Source organism: Prionailurus viverrinus, chromosome E2 (assembly GCF_022837055.1).
Source record: "Prionailurus viverrinus isolate Anna chromosome E2, UM_Priviv_1.0, whole genome shotgun sequence".
NCBI lineage: Eukaryota > Metazoa > Chordata > Mammalia > Carnivora > Felidae > Prionailurus > Prionailurus viverrinus.
Window position 1 is genome coordinate 46,293,062 of NC_062575.1, and position 22,565 is coordinate 46,315,626.

Here is a 22,565-nt window from a genome sequence, read left to right on the forward strand (position 1 = left end):
ACCTTAACCAGTAATGTCCCCATAATATTAGAAAAGAATGGATGCCTACTTCGTGGGACTGTGTCAGAGGAAAAGGCAGTTATGCTAGGACTGGCTTTGAAATCATGTTTCTCGCAAACAAACAAAACTGTTGATTTTGCGTTCTTCCCCATAACACGTATATTGGATCCAACAGAAAGATCATGTCTAAATTGTTTGTCAGATAAATTGATAACTTTTTTTTTTTACCAGATCAAATTAGTGTTCAAGAAAGAAATAACTTGACCATCTGTCGTTTTTTCAGTCACACACATGCTCTTCTGTGAGTCCTACAGACACTAAAATAAAGGCAGGAGAAAAGCATATTTGCATAACACAAATCATCATCAGTCACGCAACCATTGTTAATTATGGACAAAAACAAACCACAACAGCAGAGGTCCCTTCTTCTGTCAGCCAATCCCACAGTTAGAAAATGTCATTACCATGCAGCTTCAAGCACGAACCACCTCACCCAAAAGCATGAAGCATACAACCACACACCCAGCCGCCGAGGAACTCCCAGTCCGCCCGACTGGGTCCGGTGTGGTCTCACACACGTACACACCGAAGGGCCTGTCAAGATACCCCGAGGGTCTCTGCGAGTCTGAGGCTCCGGCTTGTCCCCGCCTCAGTTCCAGCTCCCCACCCCCGGCAACTGCCCGCCTGAGGGTCCCGCCTTCTGCAAATCCAGTAAGACCCTAGACTGCTCCACACCCTAGCAGTCTCCTGGCCCAATCACTCCACTAGGGCGCGCCCGACGCCTGCGCATTGAGCTCAGGCGGGCACTCCCAGAAACACCCGCGGCGCGGCCTTTGGGCGAGCGGGTTCGAGCGGCGGAATCCACGAACCGAGGGGAGGGTTAGTAGACTGGGCCTCCCAGCGTCCCGGCCGGTGAGCCGCAAGCTTCCTGGTGTTGGACTACATTTCCCAGAGCCGCCGCGTCCCCAATGCGGCTTCATTTCCGTTTGTTCGTGCGATTTGGGGGCCTCGCGTGGGGAGGGCAGCGTCTGGAGGAGCTTGGCCCGGCTCCCGTTGGGCGGGCGAACCCGAAATCGGGGCTTGGACCCCAGGCGCCAGATCCTGGATCCTGAACTGCAGCTTCTGTCGAGGTGAGGATGTCCGGAATGCTGGGGCGGAAGCGTCACTGGAATTGTGTGAGTGGCGGTTTCTTGCCGTTTTGTGCCTGATACTGGTATGGGCGAATGGACGTATGCGGCTCTGGTTTTGTGTGTAAGCGTTTGCGTGAGTGAGAGTTGCAGCTCTGAGTAATAACTGCTGTCACAGTGTATTTGTGACCGCGTGCTTACCTGACGGGGAATGTGCCATGTGACAGTGTGATTGTGTGTGTACCTCTTGTGTGACTGGTGGTTTGCTTGTGACCGTGAGCTGTGCGACAGGACTGCTGTGACAGGGTGTTTAGATGGACTTGGGTCATTTTGAGGTTATTAATACGATTGTGTATTTTGTGTATTACTGGGGCTTCCTTGCGATTTTGAGGTGTTATGAGAGTGATACTGTGACAACGGTGTTTGTGTCCACTTGTTTTCCTTGACCTGGTACGGTTGTATTTTTCTCTTTGAGTGCGTGCCATATGTGTGACTGTGGGACTGTGAGTGTGCCACTTTTTCATGACTGTGTGAAGAGAGTAAAAGTGTTGTGAAAGTGGGTTTTGGGCCATGGGTATCTCTGATAGGGTGCTTGGATATGCTGGAGTGTGTACATGCTCTGTATATGATTGGATTTTAAAGACAAAAGGTGGTCTGAGGATATAACATTAATTTGGCAATTGTGACTCTGGCTGTGTGACTATGGAAATGTGATTGTGCGTGACTTTGTCTAGTCATTTATATATTTTATAGCCTGTGACCTTATGGGAGTTTAGTGAGATACACAGATAAATTTGGGCGTTTGTATTTTGGGGGTTCATTCTGGGGCTGTCTGCCTTTGTATCATGAGTCTCTTGTGACTTTGTCCTTAAAGAACTTGACCTCTTTCTCTTCTGACCTCAGTGACTCCCCCCATCCCCACCTCTCCTTCACACATGGCCTATATTGCTTCATTTCTGTATTCATCCTTAGTTCACAGTGGGATTGTAGATGTAGGTTCCCTGCGGCTTCCAGGTGTCCTCTCACCTTATAGCCTTAAGGATACTGAATGGAGAAAAATGACAGGAAGGAAGTCAGAAATTTGAGCCTCTGAATGAAGACTATGAGTTACTTCTAAACCACAGCAGATAGCACCTTCAAAACAGGCCATTTGGAAATGTAATGGGGTTCCAGAGAATGTGCTAGAGGAGCCAGTCAGTCACACACTTTAGAGCCTGTGGCACTTCACTGCAGGGCTCTATCTTCAGTGGACAGTTTTGAATCCGGAAATAAATTCTAGCCCAAGACAGCTGTGATCTTGGACCTTCTTTCCCATACAGAAAGTTCTAGTCTTCTGATTTTCCTCCACATTAAATGAAGGGTAGATGGGGGAGGGGAAAGAGAGTGTATTCTGATTTAGAGTATATCCTAAGAAAGGCCAAGTATCTCATGATTGGTTTTTCTTTTCCTGAGAGTAGAGCCCAGAAGAGGAAAAAATGGCCGTTACACATTCAAAACCAAAGTCTAAGGTGAGTAGATGTTACCTCTTAGTTTCCGGAAATGCTTTTATTTTTTCAGGATATAGGAATCTTTGTTTTCTTTTTGAAATTTCCTAGTTAAGCTTTCTCAAATGATGGAGGTGGCAAGGCAATTTTCTGTAGATTGGGAGCATGGAATATGTGTAGTTAATTATGATAGATACTTCCCAATAGTGGTTAAATTGAGGAAGTATGGATTTGAGATTCCTACATTTTAAAAGGAGATAATATTGTGTTTTTTTTTTTTAATTTTTTTAAATGTTTATTTTTGAGAGAGAGAGAGAGAGACAGCACAAGTGGGGGAGGGGCTGAGAGAGGGAGACACAATCTGAAGCCGACTCCAGGCTCTGAGCTGTCAGCACAGAACCCCACATGGGGCTCGAACCCACAGCTGTGAGATCATGACCTGAGCTGAAGTCGGACGCTTAACCGACTGAGCCACCCAGGCAGCCTTATATTGTGTTATTTCTGACATAGCAGTATTATGGGGTTTTTTTTAACTTTTCCTATTTATTAATTTTCAAACATACACGAAAGTATAATGAATCATCATAGGCCCAGCTCAAAAGGTATCACTTGCCAATCTTATTTATTCTGCCTTCAGTTCAAACTCCTTTCTAATTAGCCTCTTGATTTCTTCTTTGATTTATGGGTTATTTAGAAATATGTTATTTAGTTTTTGGGTATTATGAGGATCTTCCAGAGATCTTTTTGTTACTGATTTCATTCCATTGTGTTCAGAGAAATACATTGTATGACTTGAATTCTTTAAAATTCATTAAGATTGGTTTTGTGACCCCAAAATGTGTGGTCTATCTTAGTAAATGTTTGGTGTGCACTTGGAAATACTATTCTGCTATTGTTGAGTGGAATGTTCCATAAATGTCAGCTAGGTAAGGTAGGTTGATAGCATTGCTTAAATCCTCTGTAACTTTACTGATTTTCTGTCTTGGGTTTATTTCTTTCTCCTTGTAGTTTCTATGGGTTTCTGTTTCATGTATTTTGAAACTCTGTTATTAGATCATAAATGTTTTAGATAGTATGTCCTAATGGTGAATTGATCCCTTTATCCTTATGAAATGCTCTTCTTTATTCCTGGTAGTAGTCTTTGCTCTGAGCATCTACTTTGTCTGATATTTAATGTTGCCACTCCAGCTTTCTTTTCATTTGTGTTAGCATGCAATATCTTTTTCTATCCTTTTTTTTTTTAACCTGTTTGTGTTCTGGTATTAGGGGGCATTTTTTGTCGGCCATAGTTTTTATACAGTTTGACAATTTCTGTCTTATAATTAAAGTATTTATACCATTTATATTTAGTGTGATTATTGATGTGGTTTGGGTCAAATCCATCATCTTGTTCCATCTGTTCCCTATTCTCTTTTCCTTTTCTGCCTTCTTTTGGATTGGGGGAGAGAGTTTCAAACTAACAATACCAATATTTTTACTAACCATCTGAATACAGAAAAACAATCAAGATTTCCTGGAGTTCAATAGGATAAAACCTGTCCTACAGTTAGGCTCATTTGTTTCATCTTATACTTTTAGTGATTCCCCCCCCCCCCTTTGATTTAATTTTATTTTAAAATTATATAAAATATTTATTTCCAAAATAAAAACTACAGACAAGGTAAATTCAGAGAAGTCTGGTGTCCATTCCTGTCCTTTCCACCCTGTTCCCTTTTTCCTTCTATAGATAACTACCTGTACTTCTCTTTGGTTTGTTCTTCTATTTTTCTTTTAAATGGTACATGTTTATGTATATATGTTTGTATGTATATGTATGTAGTTAAAAGGGAGTATTGTATGTATACTACACTATATCTTTTTCTTTCTCATATGTTTAATGTATTCTGGAGATCATTTTTAGCAGCCCAGAGAGATCTTTCTTATTCTATTTTATAATTATCTATTTCTTGATTGGCAGTAATAGTTTATTCACCCAGTCTTTTAATTTTTATTAAAAAAAATTTTTTAACACTTATTCATTTTTGAGAGACAGAAAGAGGGTGTGAGTGGTGGGGGGGGGGGGCGCAGAGAGAGAGAGAGGGAGACACAGAATCCAAAGCAGTCTCCAGGCTCTGAGCTGTTACACAGAGCCCAATGTAGGGCTCAAACCCACAAACCATGAGACCATGGCCTGAGCTGATGTTGGATGCTTAACCAACTGAGCCACCCAGGTGCCCCTATTCACCCAGTCTTCTGAGTGGGCATTTGGTTTTTGCCCCAATATTTTTCCATTGTATAATATAGCAATCAATAACAGTATGTATGGTTTCTATTTGTAAAGGTTTATCTTTCAGATTTCTAGAAGTGGCCTACTTTTAGCTTATGTTATGGTTTTTGACATAGATTCTACCTGAATTACAACTCTTGAGCAATAATAAAATGGAAACACATCCTTATTTTTCCCCTTCCCCATCTTTTTCTTCATTACCTAAGTTTAAAAAAAGTCTTATCTTTGTACTTTTTTCTCAATTTATTGAGACTTTTTTTAACCATTGTATGTCCTTTTTTACAATTTCATGAGGCTGTTATTTTCTTGTTTTCTGATATCAAGGTAGTATATGTTTGTTGGTATGACTTAGAAAATACAAAAAGAAATGAGGAAGAAAATAACAGTTACTCAAAAAAACCTTTAGAATGAATCTTGGTTCATATTTGGAATCTATCCTTCAAGTTTATAGAAAATTTCAAGCATATATGAAAGAAAAAAGTATGGTGTAGTGCATCCCCATGTACCCTACCCATCACTCACCTTCAGCAAATATCAGTTTATAGCTAAACATGTTTCATCTCTAGATCCCTCTCCTCACAAAAAAAAGGATTATTTTGAAGTAAATTGCAGATATGAAATTTCATCCACAAATATTTTAATACGTGTTTCTAAAAGATAAGAGCTTTTTATTTAAAGAACATAAGCACAATATCATTACTACTTAAAAAAAAAATCCTTGCTACTGTCTTAATGTTATGAAATAGCCAGTCAGTATTAAGATTTCTCCTGTTGTCCATAAATATGCATTAGAATTGAGATCCAACAATGCCTGTTTAGTCTATTTAGTGTAATAGTGTGATATGTTTCTTGATCTTTCTTTCTCTTTTCTTACAGTTTATTTGTTCCAGAAACAGAGTTTTCTTATAAAGTTACCCATATTCTGGATTTTGTTGCTTGCTTATGTGTTGTGTCATTTAACATGTTTTGTATTTCTTCTAAACTGGTATTTAATTCTAGAGGCTTGATGAGGTTTTTTTGTGGTTTTGCTTGTTTGCTTTGTACTAATCCTTTGTACATAATGGTGCGTATATCTATGACATGGTGCATAACATTTGGTTGTTTTCCTTTATGTGATATTAGCAGCCACAGGTTGTTTTTTCTTGGAATTTATTATTTTATCAGGAGTCATAAAATGATACTGTAATTCTGTCATTTCTTCTGCAGTTATTAGCTAGAATACTTCTGTAAAGGGAACCATCCTGTCATCAGTGTCTTGGTTACTCTGAAGTATAACTTATGTAAAAAAATATTAGGATAAAAGCTTGATTTTTCTCATTATTTTTCAGCATCTTTGAAAGTTCATCCTGTGTTTTCCTTTTAAATTATTATTATATGGGACGCCTAGGTGGCTCAGTCAAGTGTCTGACTCTTGATTTTGGCTCAGCTCATGATCTCATGATTCGTGAGTTCAAGCCCTGCATCAAGTTCCATGCCAACAGTGCAGAGCCTGCTTGAGATTCTCTCTCTCTCCCTCTCTCTGCTCCCCCCGCTCATTTTCTCTCTCTCTCTCAAAATAAATAAACTTTAAAAGAATTATTTTTATGGACTTGTGGATTTAATTATATTTGACATGTGTCACTCTATAGCAATTACTGTTCTTTTTCATACTCCGATTGTTCATCTTTGGCCTATGGGATCCTCTTTATCCCCTCTGATTTGGTTCCTTTTGGATTCTGTGGCCCTGGTCCCTGAAATGGGAGAAGGCTTTTGTTTGGTACTCCGTTGGCAGTGAAACGATTCTCTACATCTGTGCTGATCCATCTGACCCTCTGTAGGGGCTGTTCCATGGGGGAAAATAGAACAGTGTGAGAGCTAGTGCTTTCTTTGGGTGCTTTACTTGACTAGTAAGTAATTAAAAGCTTGACTGTTACTTTCATTTTGGCTTATTGTCTTAGTTTTTCTGACAACTAGCAGCTCAACTATTTTCAGCTCCTTTGTTGATAGTGAGTGTGGTATCAATTTTGTCAAGGTTCTTGATAGTGTATATAAATCCTCTATATTGTTACTGACATTTTCATCTACTTGTTCTGTTAGTTACTGAGAGAAAGATGTTAAAATTTCTAAAACTGATTGTTGATCTGTCCATTTCTTCCTTTAGTTCTGTTAGTTTTTGCTTCAGATATTTTTATGCTTTATTAAATCTGTGGATTTCTGTCTTCTTGATGAATTTGTCCTCTTTTTCTCTTATATTACTCTTTGTCTTGATCTCTGTTTTGTCTTATATTAATACAGCTACACAGGCTTTCGTATGCTTACAATACAAAATGGTGGAGGTATATCTTTTCTGCCTCTCTCTCTCTTTTTTTTTAAGTTTTTATTTAAATTTCAGTTAGTTAAGATACAGTGTAATATTACTTTCCGGTGTATGATATAGTGATTCAGCACTTCCATACAAGACCCAATGCTCATCTCAGCAAGTGCACTCCTTAATCTCTATCACCTATGTTACCAGTCCTCCCAGCTACTTCACCTCTGGTAACCATCAGTTTGTTCTCTATAGTTAAGAGTCTGTTTCTTGGTTTGACATTCTTTTCTTTTCCCTTTGTTCATTTCTTTTGTTTCTTAAATTCTACATATAGTGAAATCTTATGGTATTTGTCTTTCTTGGACTGAGGTATTTTGCTTAATGTAATACTCTCTAGCTCCATCCATGTTGTTGCAAATTACAAGATTTCATTCTTTTTATGGCTGAGTAATATTCCAGTGTGTGTGTGTGTGTGTGTGTGTGTGTGTGTGTGTGTGTGTGTGTAAACCCACATATACACTACATCTTCTTTATCCATTCATCAGTCAGTGGATACTTGGGCTGTTTCTATAGTTTGGCTATTGTTGACAGTGCTGGTATAAACATTAGTGTGCATGAATCCCTTTGAATTAATATTTTTTTTTCCAAATTTGTATTTTTGTATTCTTTGGATAAATGTCCAATAGTGCAATTGCTGGATTGTGGGGTAGTTCTATTTTTAACTTTTTGAGGAATCTCCATTCTATTTTCTAGAGTGGCTGCACCAGTTTGCATTCCTGCCAACAGTGCACAGGGGTTCCCCTTTCACCACATCCTTGCCACGACCTGTTGTTTCTTATATTGTTGATTTTAGCCATTCTGACAGATGTGAGGTGATATCTCATTGTGGTTTTGATTTGTATTTCCCTGATGATTAGTGATTTGAGCATCTTTTCATGTGTTTGTTGTCTTATATTAATATAGGTATGTAGGTTTTCTTATGCTTAGTATTTATATGGTGTATCTTCCTCCACAATTTTACTTTCAACCCATTTATATCTTTAAACTTAAAGTACATTTCTTATAAAGAGCATATAGTTGCAATTTGCTTTTTTCCTTGTCTTGACGTTGTCTTTTAATTGGAGTGGTTGGACTATTGACCTTTAAGGAAATTACAATTTAGTTTAATCCCTGCTGGGGACAGGAGCTCCCCTAAATATCTCTTAAGAAGTGCTTGGCACTTTTTACAGTTAGTACCCTTAAATTTCCTTGTGTCTTTAGCTTTGTGCTGAAGTTATGATTTTTCATCTTATCTGAAGTATTTTTGGTTGTTAACATGGTCAGTTATCTATTGAGCTTTCCACATGTGGAAGAAGTAGAACTTATAATGGAATGTTTATCAAATACCTACATGATTGACTTTCTATAGGGGCAGTGGTTCTCCCTAGAAAGTGTTTTAGAAATATCTGGATGCTTTTGAATGTTAAAATAACTGAGTTGAATGTGAAATCTTCTGGCTTTTTGAAGGATTGAAGCCATGGATCTTAATTATAGGACAGAGAACTTTTCTATAAAGGGGTAGACAGTAAATACTTTAAGCTTTATGGGCCAGATGGTCTCTGTTGCAGTTAATCAGTTCTGCTACTGTAGTGTGAAAGTAGTCAAAGACAGTTTATAAACAAACGAGTGTAGATGTGTTCCAGTAAAATTTATTTACAAAAATAGTTTGTGGGCAGTAGTTTGCTAACTTCTTTTTTTTTTAAATGTTTATTTATTATTGAAAGACAGAGACAGAGCGTGAGCAGGGGAGGGGCAGAGAGAGAGGGAGACACAGAATCTGAAGCAGGCTCCAGGCTCTGAGCTGTCAGGACAGAGCCCGACGCGGGGTTCAAACTCACAAACCACGAGATCACGACCTGAGCTGAAGTCGGAGGCTTAACCAACTGAGCCACCCAGGCGCCCCTGCTAACTTCTAATCTAGATGTTCTGCAGTACACAGCAAATAATTATTCTATGACCTGTAAAATGAAGACCATTGCTATGGAAAAGAATGTGTTTATAATTAACTGGGTCTAGAACTTCTCACATAACACATTATTTTTACATGATTTTTACAAACTTTTGAATTCATCATGTTGCTGTTATTGCATGGTTTTACTATTAGCTAAATCTTCCAGGAATGATTGAGAAAAGATTATACTTTGTTTTATTCAGAAATTTATCAAGATTTTTTTAAACACATGAAAAAGTTACAGCACTGATCGCAACACCACTTGTGATATTTTCCTTACCAGTATCACATACTTGTAGAAGCTTGCATTTGTAGATAACAAATTTCATTGATTTTGTACACACACATGAACATATCACACACATACATATATACACATACATAAATACACATATATAGACCTTATTTCAAAATGTCAAATATAAATAAAAGTTGTCAACATTACTTAGTTGAAGACTTCTGGGGAAGATGCTAGAGTAGGAGGAACCTAAGCTCACCTCGTACCATGGATACAAGTAGAAAAAACCCACATCAGTGTGAATAATTCACAAAACAACCTGAAGACTGGCAGAACAGACTCTCCACAGCTAAATGTAGAGAATAGGCCACATTGTAGAGGGTAGGAGGGTAGAGATGCAGTTGGGAGCTCAGTAGACCCACAGTACTATGGGAGAGAAGGACACTGCTGTAGGCATGGAAAGGGGGAAAAAAAAAAGAGAGACCCTCACACCAAGCACTTCCACATGGGGAGATGAACCCCCTTAACATTTGTCTTTGAAAATAAGAGGGGCTGGGGTACCTGGGAGGCTCTGTCGGTTGGTTAAGCATCCAACTTTGGCTCAGGTCATGATCTCGCTGACAGTGTGGAGCCTGCTTGAGATTCTCTCTCTCCCCCCCCCTCTCTGCCCCTCCCCCACTTGCATGCATGTGCTGTCTCTCTTTCTTTCTCTCTCTTTAAAAAACCCCAAAACTTTAGAAAATCAGAGTGGCTGAATTTCATAAGTTCTTGGAAACAGTGGGGCTTAACACCTGGAACTTTAAAAATCACTAGGCTTGGCTCTGGGAGAGTTGGGAGGTGAGAGGAAACAGTCTCTGCTCTTAGAGAGATAGCACAATAAACAGCCCCACAGAGATACAAGATAAAAGCAGTAGTTTAAAAAATGCTTGGAGTATGTTGGGGGGATTTGTTTACTAATCTCAGAACTTGGGCTGGAGGGTCAGGAATCACTGGGAGACATCTCCAAGAACAAAAGGGCTGACAGGTACCAGTTTTCCTTCCCCAGCCCCCAGCCTACACACACAGACACCTATGAGAGCCAGTACAGCACTAATATTTGTTACATAATTTGCTAACAATGTCCCTGCCCCTGAATATTTCTGTGGATCTGCCCCTTCCAGCCAGGCCTCTGCTCCAGGTCCCTTCCCACAGCAGACCTGTGCAAACTTTGTGAATACCCTACACCCAACACCTGCATTCTCCTGAGGACCTGCCCCTCCAATATGCTAGGCTGAAGCTTTTCCAAAAGTGGTGCCACAAGCTTGGCAGTGTGCAAGCAGCCCTGACATGAGCCAGCAGTCACTCCAGTGTGACTCCTGCCTGGGGGAGAAGCGAAGATAACCACATATACCAGTCTACCTGTAGCCCCAGCAGTGAGCTGGGGGCAGATCTCTGGTCTGACTGCAGTCCCTGCCCACCAATGAAAGCTTCTCAGGGGACAGTGCATGGAATGTGCCCTGCAGTTTGGTGCCACTGCATCTCTGGCAAACACCCGGTGTGACTCACCTTAAGCCCAGTGCAGCCCCTGACTGGCCCAGAAACAACACAGGGACCAAAATCTGTCCACAAATGGCTCAGCCACAACAGGAGACCGCATGCGACACACATAAAAGACACTCCTGAAGTGCCAGGTTCTGGTGAACAGGGGACATTGCACTGCAGGGCACTATAGGACCTCTTCTTCATAAGGCTACTTTTAAGAGCAGTAGGCATAGCTGACTTTCCTAACGCATGGAAACAGACATAAAGAGACAAAATGAAGAGACAAAGGAATGTGTCTCAAATGGAAGAACAAAACAAAATCACAGCAGGAGACCTAAGCAAAATAGAGATGAGTAATATATGCCTGATAGAGAATTTAAAGTAATGGTCATAAAGATACTCACTAGACTTGAGAAAAGAGTGGAGGACCTCAGTGAGACACTTAACAAAGAGAAAACATAAAAAAGAACCAATCAGAGATGAAGAACTCAATAACTGAAATTAAAAATACACTAGATGGAATCAGTAGTAGGCTAGAGAAAGCAGAAAAAACAGGAGGGCAGAGTAATGGAAAGCAATCATGCTGAATAAGAAAGAGAAAAAATAATTTAAAAAATGAGAGTAGTCTCAGAAAACTGAAACCATCAAGTGTAATCACATTGACTTTATAAGGATCCCAGAAGGAGAAGAGAGAGCAAAGAAGGTAGAAACCTTTTTTGAAGAAATAATAGCAGAAACTTCCCAAATTTGGGAAAGGAAACAAATCCAGATCCGGAGGCACAGAGAACCCCCAACAAAATCAGCACATGGAGGTCCACACCAAGACACACAGTAATTCAAATGGCAAAAAGGAGTGATAAAGAGAAAATTCTAAAAGCAAGAGAAGACAAAACAGTTACATACAAGGGAAAAACCCATAAGGCTATCAGCTTATTTTTTGGCAGAAGCTTTGCAGGCCAGAAGGGAATGCCATAGAGTGCTGAAAGAAAACCCTGCAGTTAAGATATACATAGAGTGCTGAAAGATACCCTGCAGTTAAGAATACTCTGGCAGAACTATCATTCAGAATAGAAGAAGAGACAAAGAGTTTCCCAGAAAAAAGTTAAAAAAATTCATGACCACTAAACCAGCCCTACATAGAACGTTAAAGGAGACTCTGAGTGGAAAGGAAAGACCATAAGTAGTAATAATAAAGTAGGAAGAATACGGGCGCCTGGGTGGCTCAGTCGGTTAAGCGGCCAACTTTGGCTCAGGTCATGATCTCGCAGTCCGTGAGTTCGAGCCCTGCATTGGGCTGTGTGCTGACAGCTCAGAGCCTGGAGCCTGTTTCAGATTCTGTGTCTCCCTCTCTCTGACCCTCCCCTGTTCATGCTCTGTCTCTCTCTGTCTCAAAAATAAATAAACGTTAAAAAAAAAAGTCGGAAGAACAAAAGCAATAAAATTAAGTATATTTATAAAAATCAGTCAAGGGATTCACAAAAGAGAAGGATGTAAAGTATGACACCATGTACCTAAAATGCAGAGGGGGGAGGAGTAAAGAATGGGTTGAAACTTAAGCAACCACCAACTTAATATAGACCACTATATGCAGAAGATGTTATACACAAACCTAATTGTAACCAAAATAGAAAACCAGAAATAGATATGCAAAAAATAAAGAGGAAGGAATCCAAGGATATCACTAAAGAAACCTAATGAGAGAAGAAAGGAATAGAGAAGACCTACAAAAACAACCGTAACAAAATGTAAAACAAGTAAACAAAATGGCAATAGGGACACACTTATCAATAATTACTTTGAATGTACATGGACTAAACACTGCAATCAAAAGGCATAGGGTGACAGAATGGGGAAAAAAGCAAGACCCATCTCTGTGTTGCATACAGGAGGCTCATTTCAGATCTGAAGACACATGCAGATTGAAAGTGAAGGGATAGAAGAACAGTTGTCATGTAAATGTAAGTGAAAAGAACGTTGGGGTAGCAATACTTATATTGGACAAAATAAGACATTAAAGCAACAAAAATTATAAAAATAGACAAAGCACACTATCTAATGATAAAAGGAACAACCCAACAAGAATATATATCAATTGTAAATACTTACGCACCAAACATGGGACACCCAAATAAATAAAGCATCTAATAACAAACATAAAGGGAGGAAGTAATTGATAGTAATATAATAGGAGACTTTACCATCCTACTTACATCAATAGACAAATCATCCAAAAGAAAATCAATAGGGAAACCATGGCTTTGAAAGACACATTCAACCAGATGGATCAAATGATATATTCAGAACATTCCATCCTAAAACAGAATATACATTCTATTCAAGTGCAAATGGAATGTTCTCCAGAATAGATCACATATTAGGCAATAAAACAAGTCTCAACAGTGGCACCTCGGTGGCTCAGTTGGTTAAGTGTCCAACTTCAGCTCAGGTCATGATTTGCCATCTGTGAGTTTATGCCTCGTGTTGGGCTCTATGCTGGTAGCTCAGAGCCTGGAGCCTTCTTCAGATTCTGTGTCTCCCTCTCTCTCTGTCCCTCCCCCACTCATGCTGTTGTCTCTCAAAAATGAATAAACATTAAAAAAATAAAAAAATACAAGTTTCAACAAATTCAAAAGATTAAAGTCCTATTATGCAACTTTTCCAAACACAACACTATTAAGCTAGATCAACCATAAGAAAAAAATCTGGAAAGAACACAAAATACATGGAGGTTAAGTAACATGATACTAAACAATGAATGGGCCAAGCAAGAAAAGAAGAAATCAAAAAATGCATAGAGATAAATGAAAATGAAAACACAATGATCCAAAACCTTTGGGATGCAGCAAAAGCTGTTCTAAGAGGGAAGTTTGTAGCAATACAGGCCTACCTCAAGGAGCAAGAAAAATCTTAAATAAACAACTTAAACTTACACCTAAAGCAGCTAGAAAGAGAACTAACAAAACCCCAAACCAGTAGAAGGAAGGAAATAATAAAGATTAGAGCCCAAGTAAATGAAATAGAAACTTGAAAAAGAAATAGCTGGTTCTTTGAAAAGATCAACAAAATTAATAAACATTTAGGCAGACTAATCAAAAAGACAAAAAAAAAAGAGGAATCTAAACAAAATCATAAATGAAGGAGAAATAACTGACACTACAGAAATACAAAAGATTATAAGAGAATATTATGAAAAATTATATGCTAACAAACTGGATAACCTAGAAGAAATTAAGGAATTTCTAGAAACATGTAAACTACCAAAATTGAACTGGAAAAAATAGAAAATTTGAATAGCCTGGTTACTAGCAATGAAATTGAATCAGTAATCAAAAAACTCCCAATAAACGAAATTCCAGGACCAGATGGCTTCACAGGTGAATTCTACCAAACATTTATTAAAGAGTTAATGCCTAGTCTCAAACTGTTGCAAAAAACAGAGGAGGAAGGAAAACTTCTTCTTTCATTCTATGAGGCCAGCATTACCCTGAGACCAAAACCAGATAAAGACACCAGTAAAAAAGAGAAATACAGGGGCGTCTGGGTGGCTCAGTCGGTTAAGCATCCGACTTCAGCTCAGGTCATGATCTCCCAGTTTGTGAGTTCAAGCCCTGCATCAGGCTCTGTGCTGACAGCTCAGAGCCTGGAGCCTGCTTCAGATTCTGTGTCTCCCTCTCTCTGCCCCTCCCCTGTTCATGCTCTGTGTCTCTCTCTTTCAAAAATAAATAAACATTTAATTAAAAAAAAGAAATACAGGCCAATATCTCTGTTGAACATAGATGCAAAATTCTTCAATAAAATACTACCAAACCGCATCCAACAATACATTAAAAAAAATTATTCACCATGATCACATGGGATTTATTCCTGAGATGCAAGGCTTGTTCAGTATTCACAAATTAATCAGTGTCATACATCACATCAACAAGAGAAAGGATAAATACCATATGATCATTTCATGCATTTCAGTAGATGCAGAAAAAGCACTTGACAAAGTATATCCATTTATGATAAAAACCCTCAACAAAGTAGACTTAGAGAGAACAGTCCTCAAGATAGTAAAGGCCATCTATGAAAAACCCATACCTAACATCGTACTTAATGGGAAAAACTGGGAAACCCTAAGACCAGGAACAAGACAAGGACGTCCACTCTCACAATGTTTTGTTTTGTTTTAAATGTTTATCCATTTTGAGAGGTGTGCGGGTACATGGGGAAGAGGCAGAGAGAGAATCCCAAGCAGCCTCCATGCTGTCAGTGCACAGCCTGACATGGGACAGGTCTCATGAACCATGAGATCATGACCTGAGCTGAAATCCAGAGTCAGAAGCTTGACCTGCTGAGTCATCAGGCGCCCCCACTCTTACCACTTTTTTCAACATAGTACTGCAAGGCCTAGTCATAGTAATCAGACAACAAAAAGAAGTAAAAGGCATCTAAATCAGTAAGGAAGCAGTGAAACTTTCACTATTTGCAGATGACATAATATTATATATTTAAAACCCAAAAGATTCTACCAAAAAACTACTAGAAGTGATAAATGAATTCACTAAGTTCACAGGATACAAAATCAATATACAGAAATCCATTAAACAGCAGAACAAGGGGCGCCTGGGTGGCTCAGTCTTAGTTAAGAGTCCGACTTTGGCTCAAGTCATGAACTCATGGTTTGTGGGTTCAAGCCCTGCATCAGGCTGTCTGCTGTCAGCACAGAGCCTGCTTCAGATCCTCTGTCTTCTCCTCTCTCTATCCCTCCCCCACTCAAAAATAAATTAACATTAAAAAAAACACACAGAAAGAAAAGTTAAAACAATCCTGGGGAGGGGGTACCTTGGTGGCTCAGTCAGCTAAGCGTCTGACTCTTGATTTTGGCTCAGGTCATGATCTCATAGTTCATGGGTTTGGGCCCCTGCCTCAGGCTCCATGTTGACAGTGCAGAACCTCCTTAGGATTCTCTCTCTCTCTGCCCTCTCCTGCTCACATGCTCACTCTCTCAAAATAAATAAATAATAGAAAATAATCCCATTTACAATTGTACCAAAAAGAATAAAATACTTAGGAATAAACTTAACCAAGGAGGTGACAGATCTATACTCGGAAAACTTTAAAATAAATGAAAGATTAAAGAAATTGAAATTGATGAAATTGAAAAAAGAAAGAAATTTAAGACAACACAAATGTAAAGATATTCCATGCTCATGGGTTGGAAGAACAAATACTGTTAAAATGTCCATACTTCCCAAAGCAATCTATAGATTTAATGAAATCTCTATCAAAATACCAACAGCATTTTTCACAGAACTAGAGCAGTAACCCTAAAATTCATATGGAACCACAAAAGACCCCCATTAGCCATCTTGAGAAAGAAGAACAAAGCTGGAGGTATAACAATTCCAGATTTCAAGGTATACTAAAAAGCTATAGTAATCAATATAGTGTGGTACTGGCACAAAAACAGATTGGTGCAACAGAATAGAGTGCTCAGGCATAAACCCACGATTATATGGTTAGTCTTTCACAAAGGAGGCAAGGATATGCAATGGGAAGAAGTCTCTTCAACAAATGGTGTTTGGAAAACCGAACAGCTACATACAAAAGAATGAAACTGGATCACTGTCTTATACCATATATAAAAAGTTAAAAGTCAGTTAAGAATCTAAATGTGAGATCTGAAACCATAAAAATTCTAAAAGAAAACACAGTAATTACTCTGATCAGCCATAGCAACACTTTTCTAGATATGTCTCTTGAGGCAGGGGGAACAAAAACAAAAATAAACTATTGGGATTACTTCAAAATAAAAAGCTTTGCACAGCAAAAGAAACATTCAGCAAAACTAAAAGACAGCTTATTGAATGGGAGAAGATATTTGCAAATGACATATCTGATAAAGGGGTAGAATCCAAAATATATATTTAAAAAAAAGCTATGTAAATCAACAAAAACCCCTAATCAATTAAAAAATGGGCAGAAGACATGAACATTTTTTTCAAGGAAGACCCACAGATGGCCAACAAACATAAAGAGAGGCTCCATATCGCTCGTCATCAGGGAAATGCAAGTCAAAACCACATTGAGAATTACCTCACACCTGTCAGAATGGCTAAAATCAAAAACACAAGAAACAATAAGTATTGGTAATGATGTAGAGAAAAAGGAACCCTGGTGCACAATTGGTGGAAATGCAAACTGGTGTAGCCACTCTGGGAAAGTGTGCAGGTTCCTCAAAAAATTATAAATAGAACTACCCTATGATCCAGCAATTGTACAACCAGTATTTACCCAAAGAATACCAAAACACTAATTCAAAGGGATACATACATCCCTATGTTTGTAGCAGCATTATTTACAATAGCCAAGATATTACCATATTATCTAGTAATTGCACTATTGATATTTACCCAAAGACTATGAGAACACGAATTTAAAAAGATACAGGTACCCCTATGTTTACTGCAGCATTATTAATAATATCTAAATTGTAGAAACAGCCCAAGTGTCCATTTATAGATGAGTGGATAAAGAAGTAGTGTATATATATATATATATATATATGTATATATATATATATATACACATATATATATATACATATATATATACATATATATATACATACATACATATATACATATATATATATATACATACACACACACACATACATACATATACACACACACAATGGAATATTACCTAGTCATAAGAAAGAATGAAATATTGCCATTTACAACAACATGAATGGATCTAGAGAGTATAATGCTAAATGAAATTAGAGGAAGACAAATACTGTATGATTTCACTGATGTGAAATTTAAGAAAGCAAGCAAAGAAAGGAAGAAGACAAACCAAGAAATAGGCTCTTAACTATAGAGAACAAACTGATGGTTACCAGAGGGGCAGTTGGGTGGGGTTGTATATGAAAGGTGAAGGGGATTAAGAGTACACTTAAGGGGCGCCTGGGTGGCGCAGTCGATTAAGCCTCCGACTTCAGCCAGGTCACGATCTCGCGGTCCGTGAGTTCGAGCCCCGCGTCGGGTTTTGGGCTGATGGCTCAGAGCCTGGAGCCTGTTTCGGATTCTGTGTCTCCCTCTCTCTCTGCCCCTCCCCCGTTCATGCTCTGTCTCTCTCTGTCCCCAAAATAAATAAAAACGTTAAAAAAAAAAAAATTTTTTAAAAATTTATTAAAAAAAAAAAAGAGTACACTTAACATGATAAGCACTGAGTAATGTATAGAATTGTTTAATCAGTATATTGTACACCTGAAAACAATATAACGTTGTATGTTAACTATACTGGAATTAAAATTTTTAAAATGGAACTTAAAAATATGCTTAGTTGAATATTGTCATCTTATAAATCTGATTTGTTTATTTTAAGTAGTTGCAAGCAAGCATTTAATTGTGCCTTTTAATGTGTATAACTGTTGGTCATTATCTCTATTTTTGGCATAAAGGATATAAATGTATTATCTATAATTTTTTTTCAGAAACAGTAGAGAAATTGTTGTAAATATTGTCTTTTTGTATATAGAGAGCATTAAGTTTGATCAGAGTAACAACCATCACCTGTACGTGTCCCAGTTAGTATTTTTTTGGTGATGGGAGCAAGAGACAGGAAGAAGAGAGCAACAAAGATAATTCTAACTTACTCATTTGGAACTTTGCAAAAAGCATGGTCTCATGGTTCGGTTTTCTTGTCTCTAGCTCTGCCTTTTTCAGACTCTGTGCTTCTCTAAGATAGGAATCCAGAGGAGGATTGATCATTTCTTGGAGCACTAAAAACCATGGCTCAGGTAAATTGGTGTTTTTTCATGCTCTGTTTAAGTAGTCACTTTTTTTACAGAGTATGTGCACATTTGCATTCCTTATTTCTGAAATGTCCTTCCTAACTGACCCCACTCAGCAATGTGCTCCCCAGCATTCCAGGCTTATAAGTGATGAGGATCTTTCCTAAGTTTGTCTTTCTAATCAACCTATATTCACATAATTATTCAAAAATACTTGGAGCATCTTTGACTAGAAGCACTGATTTAACAAAAGCAGATTCCCTGATTTTATAAGATAGAGAAGGTTGTTAATTGTACCACACATGAGAAAACTTTGAACTTCTCTTTATACCTAAGTTTCCTGGTTAGACAAGATCATTAGTTTTGACTGGCCTCAGAGCTCATGCTTTGTGAGCTTTTAAGATCCATTAGAACATGATTAGAGCCTGAAAGAGATCAGGGATCTTCCCTGGTAATCCATAATTGACATAAAGCAATAATACGGATAATTTTGAGAGTCAAAGTTATGTGTTAATCTTGTACATATAAGTTTAGATGATCTTTTCTACCTTTCTGTTGCTTAGAACAAGGAAAAATGTACATTTTATAAGTGATAAATAGTACAAGAAAGATCATCATTCACACGCAAAAGTTGTTGAGAATTGTAGACTCCCAAAAGTAAGAAATGCTTATGAGATTATTATGTAAGCTAAATGTGTAAATAATGCACACTTAGTAAGTCAGACATTCATTATATGGAGCTATTTTGCAGCCTATTAAAATATGTACTAAATTATTGGTAAGAAGGAAAATGCTTATGAGATAATATCCTGATACAATGATGGATTGAGGTTTCAATAAATTCCTTAATTTTACACAAAATTTATAAGAAGCAGATTTTATGAGATTTTACAAAAAAACTTCCCCAGTTATTTTTCTTATTTCTTAAAGAATAAGGAAGAGAAACTTGAATTTATTGAGAACGTATGATACACAAGATATAAGTGTAATTAAAGAAGAGTGAATGATAGAGTATTGTACAGGTTGCCTTTGTGTGCTGTTTCTTCTAGTTGTGACTTTACATCTTTAATTTCCAGACTTATCTGCATAATGAGATGTTCTATATGCAGGAATTACCTATAGCAACAGGAATATGTTGGTACTTCAGAAGAATTGATTTCTTTAGTGTCTCATTTATGTCAGTGGCTTTCTGCTGTTTTTTACCTCCTTTGTGGAGAGTACCCTGTCATTTCCCCTCTGTTGAAAAAAATATTTTCTTTATTTCCACAACTGGTATTATATTTGTTGTTTCAGAGATCAGTGATGTTCAGGGATGTTGCCATTGACTTCTCTCAGGAAGAGTGGGAATGCCTGGACTCTGCTCAAAGGGATTTGTATAGAGATGTGATGTTGGAGAACTATAGTAACTTGGTGTCACTAGTAGGTAAGGAAATGTACCCCTAGTATTTCAGGATCTACCTTTGGAATGGCTGCTTTCTTCGATTGTTTTTAAGTAACTGAATTGCCTCTTATTATTCTCAAAGGAATGAGAATATTTCAATTACTGGAAATAGTAATATTTCATAGGGCATATTTGCTTTCTCCATCTTCCAGTGTAATTATCGCTCTTCTTTCTCTCTTATTTGATAAGCAAGGGGCTAGATTTGAATTCTGGGACACTTACAATATTGTCAGGAAAAACAGGCTATGCATTGTTACAATTTAGATATGCTAAAGGAGTTAAAAATATTTTGAAAATTAGATCCAGAAATATATTGTTTTTCAGACAATAGAAAAGCTTATATTATTTACATAGTAATAGGGTAGATTAGGTCAGGTAAACAATCCATTACAACAAATACTTTTGCTCCTATTTGTGTTTTGTAGTTGAATATTACATTTTAAGAACTTTGTACTGTTCTTTGAATGAATGTGCTAGAACCACCTTCTATTGGAAAATAGCTCAGGAAGAACATGTGATTGTCTAAGAAAGTTTGTTGGACTTTTCCTATAACAAAATAAGAGACATCCTATATCAGTTAAAACTTTTAACAAGTGATTTTCCAACCTAAATGATCACTTTATTCTTTAGACTCTTGAAGTCCCTGTCTTTTACCCATTCACTCCTCTTTTCTCTGAAGGCTTTATGAAGTTACTGGTTGGTACACTGCCTTTGAGACCCAAGTCATGTGGAAAAAAGACTTCTGACTTGAGAAGAAAAGCAATGGCTTTTCAGCACAATCTCTCTAAGGAATCCCACCTAATCCCTACTCTTCTCCCTTTTGGTCTCTTATGATAGTCCTTCCCACTCTCAAAGGAGGAGCTCTTCCTTTTCTCCAGTGGTATGTAAACTTGGGAGTCAATTCCTTTCTAGATTTTTTTTTTTTTGTATTTAGATTTATATTGTCTCCCTTTAAAATGTATTCATTCATTCAAAATATATTTATTAAGAGCCTATTCTTTACCAAGGACTATAGTAGGTATTGGAGAAATGATGATCTAGATAAAGTTTGTGTTCTGCTACATTCTCTGGGAGAAATAAAAATATATGTGTTTGTGTGTATATATTTACATATATACATTTATTTAATAAATATAATAGTTTGCAGGCAACAATAAGGAATTTGAAAGTAAAGGAGAGTAGGCAAATTAACTGGGGAGTATGGATGGGCTATTTTAGATAGGTAGATTTTTAAAAAACATCTCTAAGGAGGTAATATTTGAACAAAGACTTGACTGAAGTAAGGGCAGGAGTCAGGCCAGTCCTGCCAGTCTGTGCAGGAACAGTATTGCAGACAGATGGAGTAGTAAACGTAGAGAGTTTAGGGTGGGTGTTAACTTAGTAGGAGGAACAGAAAAGCATAATTAAAGAAGAGTGAATGGTAGAGTAATTAAGAAATAAATATAATTTGGCAACTCCAGAAAAGGAGTTCAAATTTTATGCTTTGAGGTGGTGCCCTCTGACTTCTGGTGAAAGAAAATGCACATCCTCTCTGAAGGAAAGTAAGAGGGTTTTAGAATTCTCACAAATTAAGATCAACAAAAGATGAGCTCACAAAGATCATCCAACCCCCAAGGAAACAGGTCATAGGTGAGTGATAGATAATCTAAAGAAACAACAGATTACATGGCAAATGATTTCACATATTGGTATTTTTAGATATAAATATAAAATGTTGGTGAAATGTTTAAAGAAATAAGCTAAATCACAAAAATAACAAGCAATAAGAGATTTTCATAGAGGGTCAGATTTGAAAGAGAACTAAGAACATTTCTAAAGGTTCTGTTTAGATCTTTTTAAAAATAATCATCAATAGATTGAGAAGTTTGAATGAAAATTGTTTTCTTTATAAAAAGACATAAAGAAAATAAAAGGCCTTGAATTGGGTGAATATATTTGCAATTCATATTGACAACAATGAAATTAATACCTAGAATATAAAAAGCTTTTATAGATTAAGGAAAAGGAAATATTTTGTTTTTAAAAAGTGGGTAAAAGACATTCATAGGCAGTTCAAGGAAAAGGAAATAACAAATCAAGGAGGTAAAAGACCTATACTCTGAAAACTATGAAACATTGATGAAAGAAATTCAAGATAATACAGTTGGAAAGATATACACTGCTCATGGATTGGAAGAATTAGTAATTGTTAAAATGTCCATACTACCCAAAGCAAACCACAGATTCAGTGCAATACCTAACAAGATGCCAATAGTATTTTTCATAAAACTAAAGCTAAAATAATTAATCTACAACAAAGGAGGCAACAATAGCCAGTTGGGGGAAAGAGAGTCTTTTGAATAAATGTTTTTCTTTGTTCTGGAAAAACTGGAGAGCTACATGCAAAGGAATGAAACTACACTACTTTCTTACACCATACACAAAA

General features: G+C 37.4%; 1 protein-coding gene across 4 annotated transcripts in view; it reads left to right on the forward strand.

The window, feature by feature from the left end:
* Positions 1-728: 728 nt before the first annotated feature.
* The window catches only part of ZNF420 (zinc finger protein 420), a 38,528-nt gene continuing 16,691 nt past the window's right edge, over positions 729-22,565 (forward strand). The window contains exons 1-4 of one of the 4 annotated variants that reach the window (XM_047836775.1): positions 730-1,130; positions 2,585-2,635; positions 18,617-18,705; positions 19,993-20,122. In XM_047836775.1, coding sequence (XP_047692731.1) covers positions 18,697-18,705; positions 19,993-20,122 — 139 coding nt within the window. In that variant the 5' untranslated portion in view covers positions 730-1,130; positions 2,585-2,635; positions 18,617-18,696. Of the gene's footprint in view, positions 1,131-2,584; positions 2,636-18,616; positions 18,706-19,992; positions 20,123-20,527; positions 21,021-22,565 lie in introns of those variants that run through there. The other 3 variants (XM_047836774.1, XM_047836776.1, XM_047836777.1) reach the window with 3 other exon arrangements.